At 42.0% G+C, this 13,319-nt stretch overlaps 1 protein-coding gene across 1 annotated transcript in view; it reads left to right on the top strand.

The window, feature by feature from the left end:
* Positions 1 to 13,319, top strand: part of SH3KBP1 (SH3 domain containing kinase binding protein 1) — a 281,799-nt gene that overhangs the window by 38,482 nt on the left and 229,998 nt on the right. The window contains exon 2 of the mRNA XM_018554851.1: positions 9,393 to 9,550. Within this exon, the coding sequence (XP_018410353.1) occupies positions 9,393 to 9,550 (158 nt within the window). The remainder of the gene's footprint in view (positions 1 to 9,392; positions 9,551 to 13,319) is intronic.

Genomic DNA, 13,319 nt, shown 5'->3' with positions numbered 1-13,319 from the left:
CTGTCACTTTCTTTTCTCCCCGCTGGAACACAGAGCAGCGCCCAGCGGGGAGGAAAGAAACCAGGGATGCGCCGATGTATCGGCCGAAACATGGCTCTTTCGGCATTATGCCAAAAGTGCCATTTTCGGCCGATATGTTTCGGCGGCCGATATATCGATGCATCCCTAGTACACATTGCAGAATCAAAATTACTTTAGATGAGTTATAAGCTACCGTATTCTCAGATAGAGGATCTATTATTTCTAATCATAATGTTAATAAAAAACTAGCTATTAATGGACAGCAGGTGTCAATTGTGCATCCTGGGTGGGCTCAGCCGTTTTATGTCCAAACCTGATCCGTCTCAGTGGCAGGGTGCTCGTTCACATCTTGCTCTTTGGCATATACAATATATATACTGTATATTAGGGATGCACAGATACTTTTCGAGTACCATTACTTAACAATGTCATTTGTTTGTCACTATTTGAGGTGTTACTCACTTCCCTTATGGTGCACATCTGTACATTAACCCCTCATCCTCCCACTGTACGTGCATCACTGTGCGCTAGGTGCTTTGCAGTCGCATTCAATTGAATGGCGCCCCCAACGCACCTCCCGGATGGCATGGGCTGCACCGTGGTTGCTGGGAAAGAATTTGTGTATGCAAAACTTTATTTTCAATGTGGTATCATGCATTGTGCTTCATTGCAGCACAGGGTGGCAGAGAGTTGTGGTGGGTAGCCATTCAAATGAATGGCAACACAACACACCTAGTGTGCAGTAATGTACGCTAGGCGGGTTGTGTGATAGTGTGCGTTAATCACACGGTATAATGAGATTAATACAACACTATGGTGTGAATGGACATACAGCAAAATTCTAGATACAGAAACCCATAGCAACCAACCAGATATTATTTAATCCATATTATGTCAGTAGATTGGATTCCGATTGGTTACCATAGGTTCTTTCACTTTACTGTTTGCACAGCCATATTGTATAAGCCTGATTCTACAGAAACACAAGAAGATATTTTATACAGTGTACTTAGCTGGATGGGGCTGCTATTGCATGCCTTGTCAGAAAGCTTGGTTTTCTCCTTTATATAGCAACGCCTATGGATAATTTGCATGATAAAGAATCATTTTTGCATTTAATGCTAATAATATAAAATAAATGCTCTATCAGCACGATAATCCTATAAAATCAGAGCCATTGCTGTATTTAACAAAGAGAAGCTGGATTTCCAGTAGTCTAGCAGATCTGGAAGAATTGGCAGTCAGGGCAGGGACAAAATCTGTGTGTCTGGAGCTCGTTATTGAATCTGGGTCTGCTGCCAGACTGAGAAATAAGTTCTGCGAGCATCTGTGTGACGGCAGCATTTCAGATGGGTCCTCCGCGTCAGTCTGCAGCATTTTATTCATTCTTCATTTTGTCTGGTAACTGCCAAACTACATGGGCGACTTTTGATCCCCCAGCCGTAATGACGTAGCTGGTATGTGGGAGAGTGATTGGGGTGATGTCAGATGTGTGTTTTTCTGCACACTATTTCATTACATAATTGTGGGACTTTTTATTTGTATTAGTTTTATTCTTCTTTTCAAGTTACACATTTAGAAAGATCATACGTAACACACAATGCCTTTCAATGGTGATTTGTTACTAAAAAAGTATTAAAGAAGAACTCCGGGCAAATAAAATCTTAACCTTTGCAGTGGGGCTACCACCATACAGTGCTAGTTTTGTGTAGGGAGCTCTAGGGAGCTCTACTCTGCTCTCTGCTACTATCAGCATGCTGCTGGCACTGCAGCATACCTAATTACATGTCTAAGCTCTGCTATACAAGGAACTGCAATAGGCTGATACCAAGCCAAATTCAAGTACTTTACATCAATTACATTTACAAACATACATTAAGTGATAAATTAATACATAGAGAGGTACATTATTATATCTAATAATGATATAATATTTTTTTATATCTGCCTCAGTTCAGCTTGTAACTCTTAAAGTGATCCTGTGCCTCCTCTCATGCACATGCTGGCTGCTGAGGTACCCTCCTTGCCCTTCTTCTGAAAATACTTCCCACTGATATACCCTTTGCACTCCTCTCCTACACATACTGCCCGCTGTCATATCCTCCACACTCCTCTCCTGCATATACTGCTTGCTGTCATAACCTCCACACTTCTTTCCTGCACATACTGCCCGTTGTCTTGTTATGTCTTGTTAACCCTTGTTATACCCTCCACACTCCTCTCCTGCGCATACTGCCTGATATCATACCCTCCACACTCCTCTCCTGCGCATACTGCCTGGTATCATACCCTCCACACTCCTCTCCTGCACATACTGCCCACTGTCATACCCTCCACACTCCTCTCCTGCACATACTGCCCGCTATCATACCCTCCACACTCCTCTCCTGCACATACTGCCCGCTGTCATACCCTCCACACTCCTCTCCTGCACATAGTGCCCGCTGTCATACCCTCCACATCCCTCTCCTGCACATACTGCCCACTGTCATACCCTCCACATCCCTCTCCTGCACATACTGACCCTCCACACTCCTCTCCTGCACATGCTGCCTCCTGTCATAACCCTTTTACTTCTCTCCTGCACATACTCCCTTCTGTCATACCCTTCATACTCCTTTCCTGCACATACTGCTCGCTGTCATAACCCTTTTACTTCTCTCCTGCACATACTCCCCGCTTTCATACCCTCCACACTCCTTTCCTGCACATACTGCCTGCTGTCATATCCCTTTTACTCCTCTTCTGCATATACTGGCTGCTGTTATACCCTCTGCACTCCTCTCCTGTAGATACTGACACCTGTTATATCCTCTGCACTCTTCTCTTGCACATACTGCCCGCTGTTATACCCTGTTCACTCATTTCCTGCACATATTACCCTCTTCTTTCCCCTCCTGCATGATGTCACAGCCAATATGCTTCTCTGCTCATAGTGACTGTTCTCATACCCTCTACATTCTCTCCTGAACATGCTTCCCCAGTACACCTAAATAGTGTAAAAGGTTAGCTCAATATGCTTGGCTTCATACAGTTTACCAATCAGTTGTATGTTCTCATTGCAAAATATTATTGCAATAATGTTTAAAAATAGTACCTAATCTTTTGTTACCCATAATAAACACCAACACAAATCTTTCAACGGCCAGTGGAGGTAACTAAGGCCTTGTTCACACCAAGCGCGGAGCAGGCGCAGAGCAGAGCAGTTGCAAACCGGATCAAAACTGCGTCCAATGTATTCCAATTGTATTTTTTGCTCCAGTTCACATCGCAGCGTGCAGTTCCAGAGCAGGTCCAGAGCAGGTGAAAAAACTGCAGCAAGCCCTATTTTACCTGCTCTGGATCTGCTCTGGAACGCATGCAAATGCATCAAAAACGCATCAAAAACGCATGCAAATGCCTGGAACGCACTGAAAGCCCATGTTAAATGGAAAAAAAAGAAAAAAAACGGCCTGGAACGCATCAAAAACGCTGCAGAAAACGCGGCACAACGCACTGCACTGCGTGTGCAGAAACCTGAGCGGATCTGCTCTGCATTTGGTGTGAACACGGCCTAACCGATATATTCTGAGAGTATAAAAATGCTAGGAAGGCTTGGGATGCCAGAGTTTGCAGATCTGACTTTGTGTCATTATAATAAACAATTTTATGGCAAGTCGGTCTGGCAGGGAATCCACAGAACCATGCCATGTTTATCTGAAAATAAATTGTATGAGCAGAAAACAATGCCAAATTAATTGGGTTTTGCCGTTTTTGGACTTCACTTTTCAAAGCTAACAATATGCTCAATTACATTTGTGTTTTTATTTAATAGTGAGGCTACAGTCTAGTGCAAAATAATAATTTTATTATTTTAAGCTTGAGGAGAAGGATTAATGAACGTAAAAATGAAACAATGATCAGATGTCTACAAAGCAATACAATCACGTAGAAAATAGCTATTTCAGGCAACAACTAAAGCTTGTGCAACTTCCTTTTCTGACCCAATGTATGTAGGTGAGACTGCAGAGCATCGTGGGGGAGGACTGTGCTGCACCACTGAATGCACTGGTCTATATTTTAACAGTTTCAGATTCAGAGCCATTCAGAGGATTAGGAAGCCATGAACTATGGGGATAAAGCTAGCAGTAGTAAGTAGGGTGCCAGATTATATCTTCATCTTTGCAGCAGTATAATGAGATAGTAGGCCTACACTTGCACATCCCCCTTATGTGACAGCGTTCTGCTGAGCAACCTATCACCTGAGCACTTACATATGGAAAGTGTCTGAGCCTGAGCTCTTACATATGGGAAGTGTCTAAGCCTATGCAAAAACAGCCTTTCAAAAAGCTAGCATTGGCTTAGAAACTCTTATATGCTATGATGGCTTTGTGAAGATGTCTGACACCATATAGTGCCTAATATAAGTGTGGGGCGGGCTTGCAGAGAATAAATATACTACAGCATGGCAGAAGGATCTTGCAATTATTTAAAGGATATGCCCTCTTTAAAACAAAGTGCACTTATCCTTTTTTGCCCCCCACCACGCATCTGTACTTACCGAGATCCAATGGGCATGGTTCAGCTATTGATTCCATTGAACATTCCTCAACAGTGGTCTCTCTGCTGGCTGTACCTGCACATCGCAGCAATATAGACTTCTGCCTACAGCCCTAAGTCTCCCCTTTTGGGGGGGGGGGGGGGGGGTCAATAATGTTTAAAAATAGTACCTAATCTTTTGTTACCCATAATAAACACCAACACAAATCTTTCAACGGCCAGTGGAGGTAACTAAGGCCTTGTTCACACCAAGCGCGGAGCAGGCGCAGAGCAGAGCAGTTGCAAACCGGATCAAAACTGCGTCCAATGTATTCCAATTGTATTTTTTGCTCCAGTTCACATCGCAGCGTGCAGTTCCAGAGCAGGTCCAGAGCAGGTGAAAAAACTGCAGCAAGCCCTATTTTACCTGCTCTGGATCTGCTCTGGAACGCATGCAAATGCATCAAAAACGCATCAAAAACGCATGCAAATGCCTGGAACGCACTGAAAGCCCATGTTAAATGGAAAAAAAAGAAAAAAAACGGCCTGGAACGCATCAAAAACGCTGCAGAAAACGCGGCACAACGCACTGCACTGCGTGTGCAGAAACCTGAGCGGATCTGCTCTGCATTTGGTGTGAACACGGCCTAACCGATATATTCTGAGAGTATAAAAATGCTAGGAAGGCTTGGGATGCCAGAGTTTGCAGATCTGACTTTGTGTCATTATAATAAACAATTTTATGGCAAGTCGGTCTGGCAGGGAATCCACAGAACCATGCCATGTTTATCTGAAAATAAATTGTATGAGCAGAAAACAATGCCAAATTAATTGGGTTTTGCCGTTTTTGGACTTCACTTTTCAAAGCTAACAATATGCTCAATTACATTTGTGTTTTTATTTAATAGTGAGGCTACAGTCTAGTGCAAAATAATAATTTTATTATTTTAAGCTTGAGGAGAAGGATTAATGAACGTAAAAATGAAACAATGATCAGATGTCTACAAAGCAATACAATCACGTAGAAAATAGCTATTTCAGGCAACAACTAAAGCTTGTGCAACTTCCTTTTCTGACCCAATGTATGTAGGTGAGACTGCAGAGCATCGTGGGGGAGGACTGTGCTGCACCACTGAATGCACTGGTCTATATTTTAACAGTTTCAGATTCAGAGCCATTCAGAGGATTAGGAAGCCATGAACTATGGGGATAAAGCTAGCAGTAGTAAGTAGGGTGCCAGATTATATCTTCATCTTTGCAGCAGTATAATGAGATAGTAGGCCTACACTTGCACATCCCCCTTATGTGACAGCGTTCTGCTGAGCAACCTATCACCTGAGCACTTACATATGGAAAGTGTCTGAGCCTGAGCTCTTACATATGGGAAGTGTCTAAGCCTATGCAAAAACAGCCTTTCAAAAAGCTAGCATTGGCTTAGAAACTCTTATATGCTATGATGGCTTTGTGAAGATGTCTGACACCATATAGTGCCTAATATAAGTGTGGGGCGGGCTTGCAGAGAATAAATATACTACAGCATGGCAGAAGGATCTTGCAATTATTTAAAGGATATGCCCTCTTTAAAACAAAGTGCACTTATCCTTTTTTGCCCCCCACCACGCATCTGTACTTACCGAGATCCAATGGGCATGGTTCAGCTATTGATTCCATTGAACATTCCTCAACAGTGGTCTCTCTGCTGGCTGTACCTGCACATCGCAGCAATATAGACTTCTGCCTACAGCCCTAAGTCTCCCCTTTTGGGGGGGGGGGGGGGGGGTTGTATGTACTTTGTCTTAAAGTGCACTTATTTTTTAAGAAAAGTGAAAGGTTACTCATTTCTGTCTCCTGTAACATCAGTGCATCGAAGGAGGATTATATGAGGTGGTTTAGCCCAATAAAAAAAACTGATAGATAATAAGCTTCAATTATTTCATTGCTGTGCGTGATCCTGTTGGAGAGATTCTACTCACCTTCTGTCTCAGTGTTCCACCAGAAAATTAGGCAAAAGACAGCAATTAAAATTTAACAAACTTTCCAACTCTTTACTGGTCTATCAAAAACTGAGAAGCAGTTTGTCTAAAGTTGGGCTTAAGAATGGAAAAGAATACATGTTGTAAAAGAAAATTGTAAAACAAAAATGTTGGCATCGTGAAAATCATTGTGAGTCACTGAATGGTACATGGCTTAAAGCATATATATTACCGGGGAAGCAAAGTAATGGTTGGAACTATATACTCATGGCTAAGCCTAACTGTTGCCACCTTCTCCTCCAACTCTGTGCAAAGTGCAGACAGACAGAGCCAAGGATGTTTAATGCTGCCAGGCACCAAAGGAATGTCTGAAGCATGCATTGGCTACATATGCACAAATGAGATTTCACTCTTTGAAACACCCTAGCTTAAAGCAGAATTATAATTAGAACTGAAGTGTGACACTGAAGCTGTCACACATCAGCTCTGTAGATCAGGAAATGAGCGAGCTCAGTGCTGATCGCTCATTTCCCGATCTTCTCCCTGCAGAGAGTGGTGACTGTCAGTCACCGCTCCCCGCAGGGATTTCTCCCTCCCCTCTCCGTTCCTCCAATGCTGACTCTAGAGAGGCAAAGCCAACTGTCAATCAGCCAGTGGGGTGGATCCTGACAATAGTGTTGGGATCCGTCTTGGCTGCAGTGCTATATGCTGAGTTGAGGTCACAGGAGGACATGTTATATGTCCTCCTGTGATCCTTAAGAGAAATATGGCCAAAAAAGTTTGGCACATAAGTCTCTTTTAAGACCGGTGTTAAGAGTATCTTTCTAAGGTTGAGCAGAGAATGGAGCAATTGTTACCATAAATCAAATACTAATACATAAGAAAAAATACAAACTCATGAAAAACCAAGGCATTTAATAGTTAAATGACAATTTTATGCAAGATCCTGGGATCTCAAATCTCAGGAGGTCACTTCTGCGCTTTGATGGAGTGTCTTCAAGTGAGGAAGGCCAACTTTAATTATGTCCTTTATTTTATCTCACAATATTTTTATATCATCCAAATATTCAATTTGCATAATTTGCAAGTATCATAAGTGTGCAATAATTCTTTATCGAGTAGCTGAAACCATAAAAGCTTACAAACTTATTCAGTTAAACAGTGCAAGGAGCAATTTTCACTCACCTCATAGTTCTAGCCGACCTGTGACAATGAGACTGTCACAGGTCGGCTCAGTAGATCGGGAGGTGAGCGAACATATACCGGCGTTCGCTCACCTCTCGATCCTGTCACGGCTCTCTGCCGTGACAGGGGAGGGGCTGGATTCCCCCCTCCCCGCTCCGATCCGCCAGCACTGACTGGTGGAACGGACGGGGGAGGGGGCGGATCTCGACATCGATGTCGGGATCCGCTCCGGCTGCGGCGTCTCAGTATACCGCGAGCTGTAGCTCGCGGTATACTGAGCTTAGGGTGACGGGAGGACGCTACTTTGTGCCCTCCCGTTACCCCTAGGAGAACTATGGGGAAAAGCACTAACCCCATAGTTCTCCTTTAAGTAGTTACTCACTCCGTAAGATGTTTCAATATAGCGATATATACAGATTCCAGATTGTAGCAGTCTGCACAGACTGATCAGTCACCCATAAACAGGGAGGTAAGGCATATCTATTAGGAGGTTTCTGTTAAGTAGTTGCAGGAGTAGATTTAGATCACTCGTCAAAACGAAATTTCTTCCGCAGAGTTCCTGGGTGCTCGTATACACAGAGACGGTTGTCTCATTCGTGTGTAATACCGGGGAATATCTCCCGTTCGTGCCGCCACACAGTGCAGCCAAATAGGTGTCTCTCTGGGTGATAGAGCTCTTAGCCTCCAGATCCCAGGCCCAATATCCGCTGTGGTGTACGAGCAACGAAGACTTGATTTCCTCAGCAGCAGTGTGTCAAGTCCGCCATGGGTTTTGAAGTTACAGCAAGTAGATCAGAGCTGTGAGGGAAGAAGAAACACGCCAGCCCTAAATATTATCTTCTTACATATAGTTAGAGTGCAGGTTTTCCCAAGAACCACATACATCCATTTCTTACCTGGTCGGTATCATGTATCTGTTTGACAAAGACAATGTCTGTGTGCTAAGTACAGATCTGAAAACTCACATTGGGACCTGTGGTGTAAAAACAAGTAAAGGTTGAGGGGAGATCTTGGCAGTAAAACTTTTTTTTTTAATAAATAAACCCCATTGTGATTTTCATAGTGATACAATGGCCAAATATTTTATGTGATGTACTTGTATGCAAGCTTATTAATTGGTGTATAGAAGTAGAACTATGACCGCACAATTAAAAAAATTATGTGGAGCAGCACTTCACTTTTAGTGTATTTGCATTTTCTAAAAAGTCCCCAAAACACCTGTTGATCCTGCCAATGAAGTCTACCAAATGCAGCTTTCTCTGATCCGCCAATGATGCTGCACTGCTCCTGAATTCAGAGCAGAGTTGCCACCCTCACGTGGGCTGTATCTGCTTGTACTATGGTGGGATGAAAAATTGTTGCTGTGGGCATGGCTAACAAAATTGTCACTGCCGATTCGCAAGCCTATAGCTTGTCAATCAGCACCTGGACACACTTAGTCCTGACACTGCATTCTAGATTGACAGCACTGCCTCTGTTGCTGAAACCTCCCACTGTTAGCTGCAGTGTCTGTGAGGGGGAGCATGTGAGACGCACATGAAGGTGGCAGTCATGGAGAGAGTAAAGAAAGTTTCTTGTTTACTTAATGAGGTTTGCACATCACATAGTAACTGGGTACTTGTTTAAACTGCCATATGGGAGCCATTAGTTACTTTAATTATGTTCGGCTGTTCATTTATCTTTTTGTCTTTACAGTGGATGCGATTGTGGAGTTTGACTACAAGGCTCAGCATGATGATGAGCTGACTGTAGTTGCTGGTGAAATTATCACCAAAATCAAAAAAGAAGATGGCGGATGGTGGGAAGGAGAGCTGAAAGGAAGGAGAGGCCTTTTCCCTGACAACTTTGTACGAGTGAGTACACATTATTCTTGTCTTTAAAGTCTAAATGCCAAACAAATAATAGGTGGTCTGTTGTCCATATGACTCTGTTACAGTTGTATTACATTTTCCTGAAACCTGATGAAGGTACGCTTGAGATCAGAGCTTTGGTTTTTCAGTAGTTTGTGCTGTTGTTCTGGTGATCTGGGACAATGTTTTGCTTACCTGTTTGTAATGTAATAGAGATATTCTCAAGTACAAGGCTTTTAATACCTCTCACATGCCGAAAGCTTGAGACATTTAAGTGCCATTCTTAAGAAGTCCATCATGACTACCAATCAGATTCTGGCCAGCCATTACCACCCAATGCGTTGGCACTGCGCTGGCTGTTTTTCCAGTTCAACTGCAACACAAGACAAGGCAATTTACCTTGTTCCATATGTGCGCTGAAAAAAACACTGTGGTACATAGAGTTGTTATAGTGAAAATCGATTACATTTGCAAAGTAAATGTAACACTTTTAAAAATCATTTTATCGTCAGAATAGCTAGATTATGGCCAGCAAATAATCCCACTAAGCACCACAACATTACTGCTACAGATGTTTGTGCTTCAATAGTGCTGAGTTGACAGCGTTTGGTTTTCTCTATTTCTGTATGCTATTTTACATATAGGTAAAAGTTGTCTTTAGATATCTTTTAACTGGACTTTGGCACAATGGCTCTATTTAATGGATGGCATTGGCAGATTACTGATTGCTTGTTTCTAGTTGCCTGGAATGGCCGATTATACCTCCTTTGGCATCTCCAAATTTGATGGATGCCCCAGATCCTGGAGCAGATTAGACATAAACAATAGAAAATATAGAAATAAAAGGATCTCACCTGAAGGTGTCTGCAGTACAAATAGGGGAACAGCTTAAGCCTACCCTTCTGCCCAACATCCCTCAATCAGAAGATCAAAGGAGCCAGTTGGAAAATCTTTGAATGAACAGAGCCAGCAGCGAATGAGCTGCCGGCTCTATTCAGGTATTCTGACAGCCGCTCTTAAGCGTTGATGGAGCGTTGACCTGTTATATTTTCTTCTTTTCTTTAATTGTTTTTTTTTTTAAGTTATGCTATGTGAATGGGACCATGTAACAAATATAAAGTATGTGTTATCTTAATTTGGCTAAAATACACTTTAAGGTGGACTTTGGCTTCATGTGGATATTTTATCAAAGATACTGAACCTGGTCCTAAGTGAGGATGTGAATATAGTCACTTCCTACTACTCCCATCTGCTAAAAGCCCTTTGCCAGTCCTAGTCCTTGGTACCAGCTCAATGGCTGTTGATTATGCCACCAGGTAAAAGTCCCCAAATGGCATAGGCTTTAAACCTGAGTAACATAATTTGTTCTCTAGATAATACAAGAGAGCTTTTTGTGCTAGGTGTATTACTTCCAACATTATGTGAACTATCAAAACTGCCAATCAGCAGCTTAACACACAGTGTAATTCCATCCAGCTTCATCATCCTTACAGGCTCTAAGTATACTATTTAAATATTCATTTTTCAATTTCATTGTAATTCTGCTCTTGAAAATATTACCATTCTTTCACCTTGAGGTCTGTTTCCTTTTCTTCTGTTAATTGTTTGACAAAATATGTCTGTTAAAGCTACAGCATACCCAGCACATTTATAATTCATATGGCTCTCCAATTGTATGAAAATCAACATGTGGGAAGAAAATACACAATACGTGTTTTACATGGTCAAAACAGATAGAGAAATCTTTGCAGAATTGAGATAATTTAAAGATGGACTCCGGGCAGTAGAAAACGTATCCCCTACATTGGGGCTACCCCTGCACTGCAAGGGTTAACGTCTTGTTTTCATCTAGAACCTTGCACCCGACTGGCTGTTATATTGGTCCTTTCAGCCTCTCCTCCCCTTCGCTTCATCGTGAGTCATCATGTTCAATACAGTGTATTAAACTTGCGGATGCCGAGGGACCTTGCATCGCTAGAGCGAAAGGAAAGAGAGGCTGCAGGGACTAGTCTAGCAGCCAGCCAGGTCTGAAGTTTGGGTGAGTATTTCTTTGTTATTTTAGACCCTAGATGAAAATGAGTTCTTTAAAGCTGAAGTTTACGTTTTGTTTTTTTTGGGGGGAGGGGGTACAGCACCTAACACATTAGATATATGTAATAGATGGAAATAAAATGTTTGAGAAAATAGTCTTTAAAGCTAAACTCCGTTTATGAAGTATTCTGCATACTAGGGATGAACCGATACTTTTCAGATATCAGTGCCTATACTTGACATTTTCATGAGAATTACCAGGGTGACAGCGGTTGCAGTTGGGACCAGTAGTGTATCTACCGCAAGGAAAACTAGGCATTTGCCTAGGGCGGCACTTTCCGCCACCCCAAACCAAACCAATGAAATCTTTACAAGATTTGGTGCAAACTTTGCACAGAGTAGATTCCATATCGCTTACTTATGTTTGTGGGCAAATAAGACTTCCTGCTGTTTCTGTATACTGCATTTTCATCCCTTGGGGAAAGAAAGCTCCGGTTGAATAATAGTAAGGATAGTAGTGTAAAAACACTGCTTATTACCAGGTTTTAAGCTGTCTGCACAACTGGCTGCACACTATGGAAATTTCGGCTGATTCTTTATAAATTGGTTCAGTAGGTGGCCCTGTCTGCATTGTTCTGTTCAGCATCCATTGATCAGAAAATTGAAGGAGCTGGTTGTAAAATTATTGGGTAAACAGTGATGACAGCCAATTGTCACCTGCCACTGTCAGAATACAATAGCCCAGCAGGAGATTCATCCATCCACACTGTTGAGTGTGGATAAAGGAATCTGTTCTATTTTTTTCACTCAGCCCACATGTTGAACAAAAAAAAGATATAAATCTATGGCCAGCTTAAGAGATGTGGCAGCTTTACAAGGATAAGTTATCACAAAGGGAATCAGACGTGAGCGTCAGACCAATGAACCTCCCCACTGCAGCTTATGATTGGAACACAAATGGGGCAAAACCAGAATGTGTAAATGTGTTCCCCTATTATTCAAAGTATATTATCTTATTTTGGATATGGTTATGAAATTATTAGAATTAGGTTATACTCATGCGTCATTATAATTTGGCCTGTATTAGATGTGCCACTGGCTAAATGAAAGGTCCATAGAATGGTAGGATATTTAGAGCTAATAAATGCAAAACCAGTTGGCTCACCAAAAGGTGATACTGTACAGAACAGAAGCAAGTATGAATCTACATAAAGAAATCGCAATATGTGTAGCACATATAAGCGGACCAAGGGTGGTATTGGTGGAGCAGGGGTGCAGGTTACACAATACTCAAGCTTTTGTTTGAGACTTCAAGCAATTTTCCCATCCAACACTAATGAACCCCCAGATAGATTGCAGGCAGCTTTGCTCTTATTCTAGATAAGTGAGCAAAACTAGACAATTACGTTCCACAATGGAAAGGCTTGCTTCACTTGTTGATTTTCTGTTTTATATGTAGGTTTGATGGGTTTACTTTGTGAGGCGTTTATTTTTCTTATTGTAATGTACTTGTATAGGAAATGCAGTTTGTTAGAATAGCTTTGTTACTTTGTAGCACTGTTAGCGAAATTTGTGTAGGACAGAAAGAAAAGAAGAGAGAATGTAGGTTATTAAAGTGTAAGGGGGAGTTTCAGGATAGTTATTATTCTGAGACATTTACTAAGCTTAACACAAGCACGTATTCATATTCTAAACACTATGCTCAATGTGCAATTCAGCATGTGAAAGCAAGGTATATATA

Source organism: Nanorana parkeri, unplaced genomic scaffold (genome assembly GCF_000935625.1).
Source record: "Nanorana parkeri isolate BGI_ZX_2015 unplaced genomic scaffold, ASM93562v1 scaffold175, whole genome shotgun sequence".
In the NCBI taxonomy this organism is placed as follows: domain Eukaryota; kingdom Metazoa; phylum Chordata; class Amphibia; order Anura; family Dicroglossidae; genus Nanorana; species Nanorana parkeri.
The sequence above is the reverse complement of the archived record's forward strand: the minus strand, read 5'-3'. Positions and strand labels throughout refer to the sequence as shown.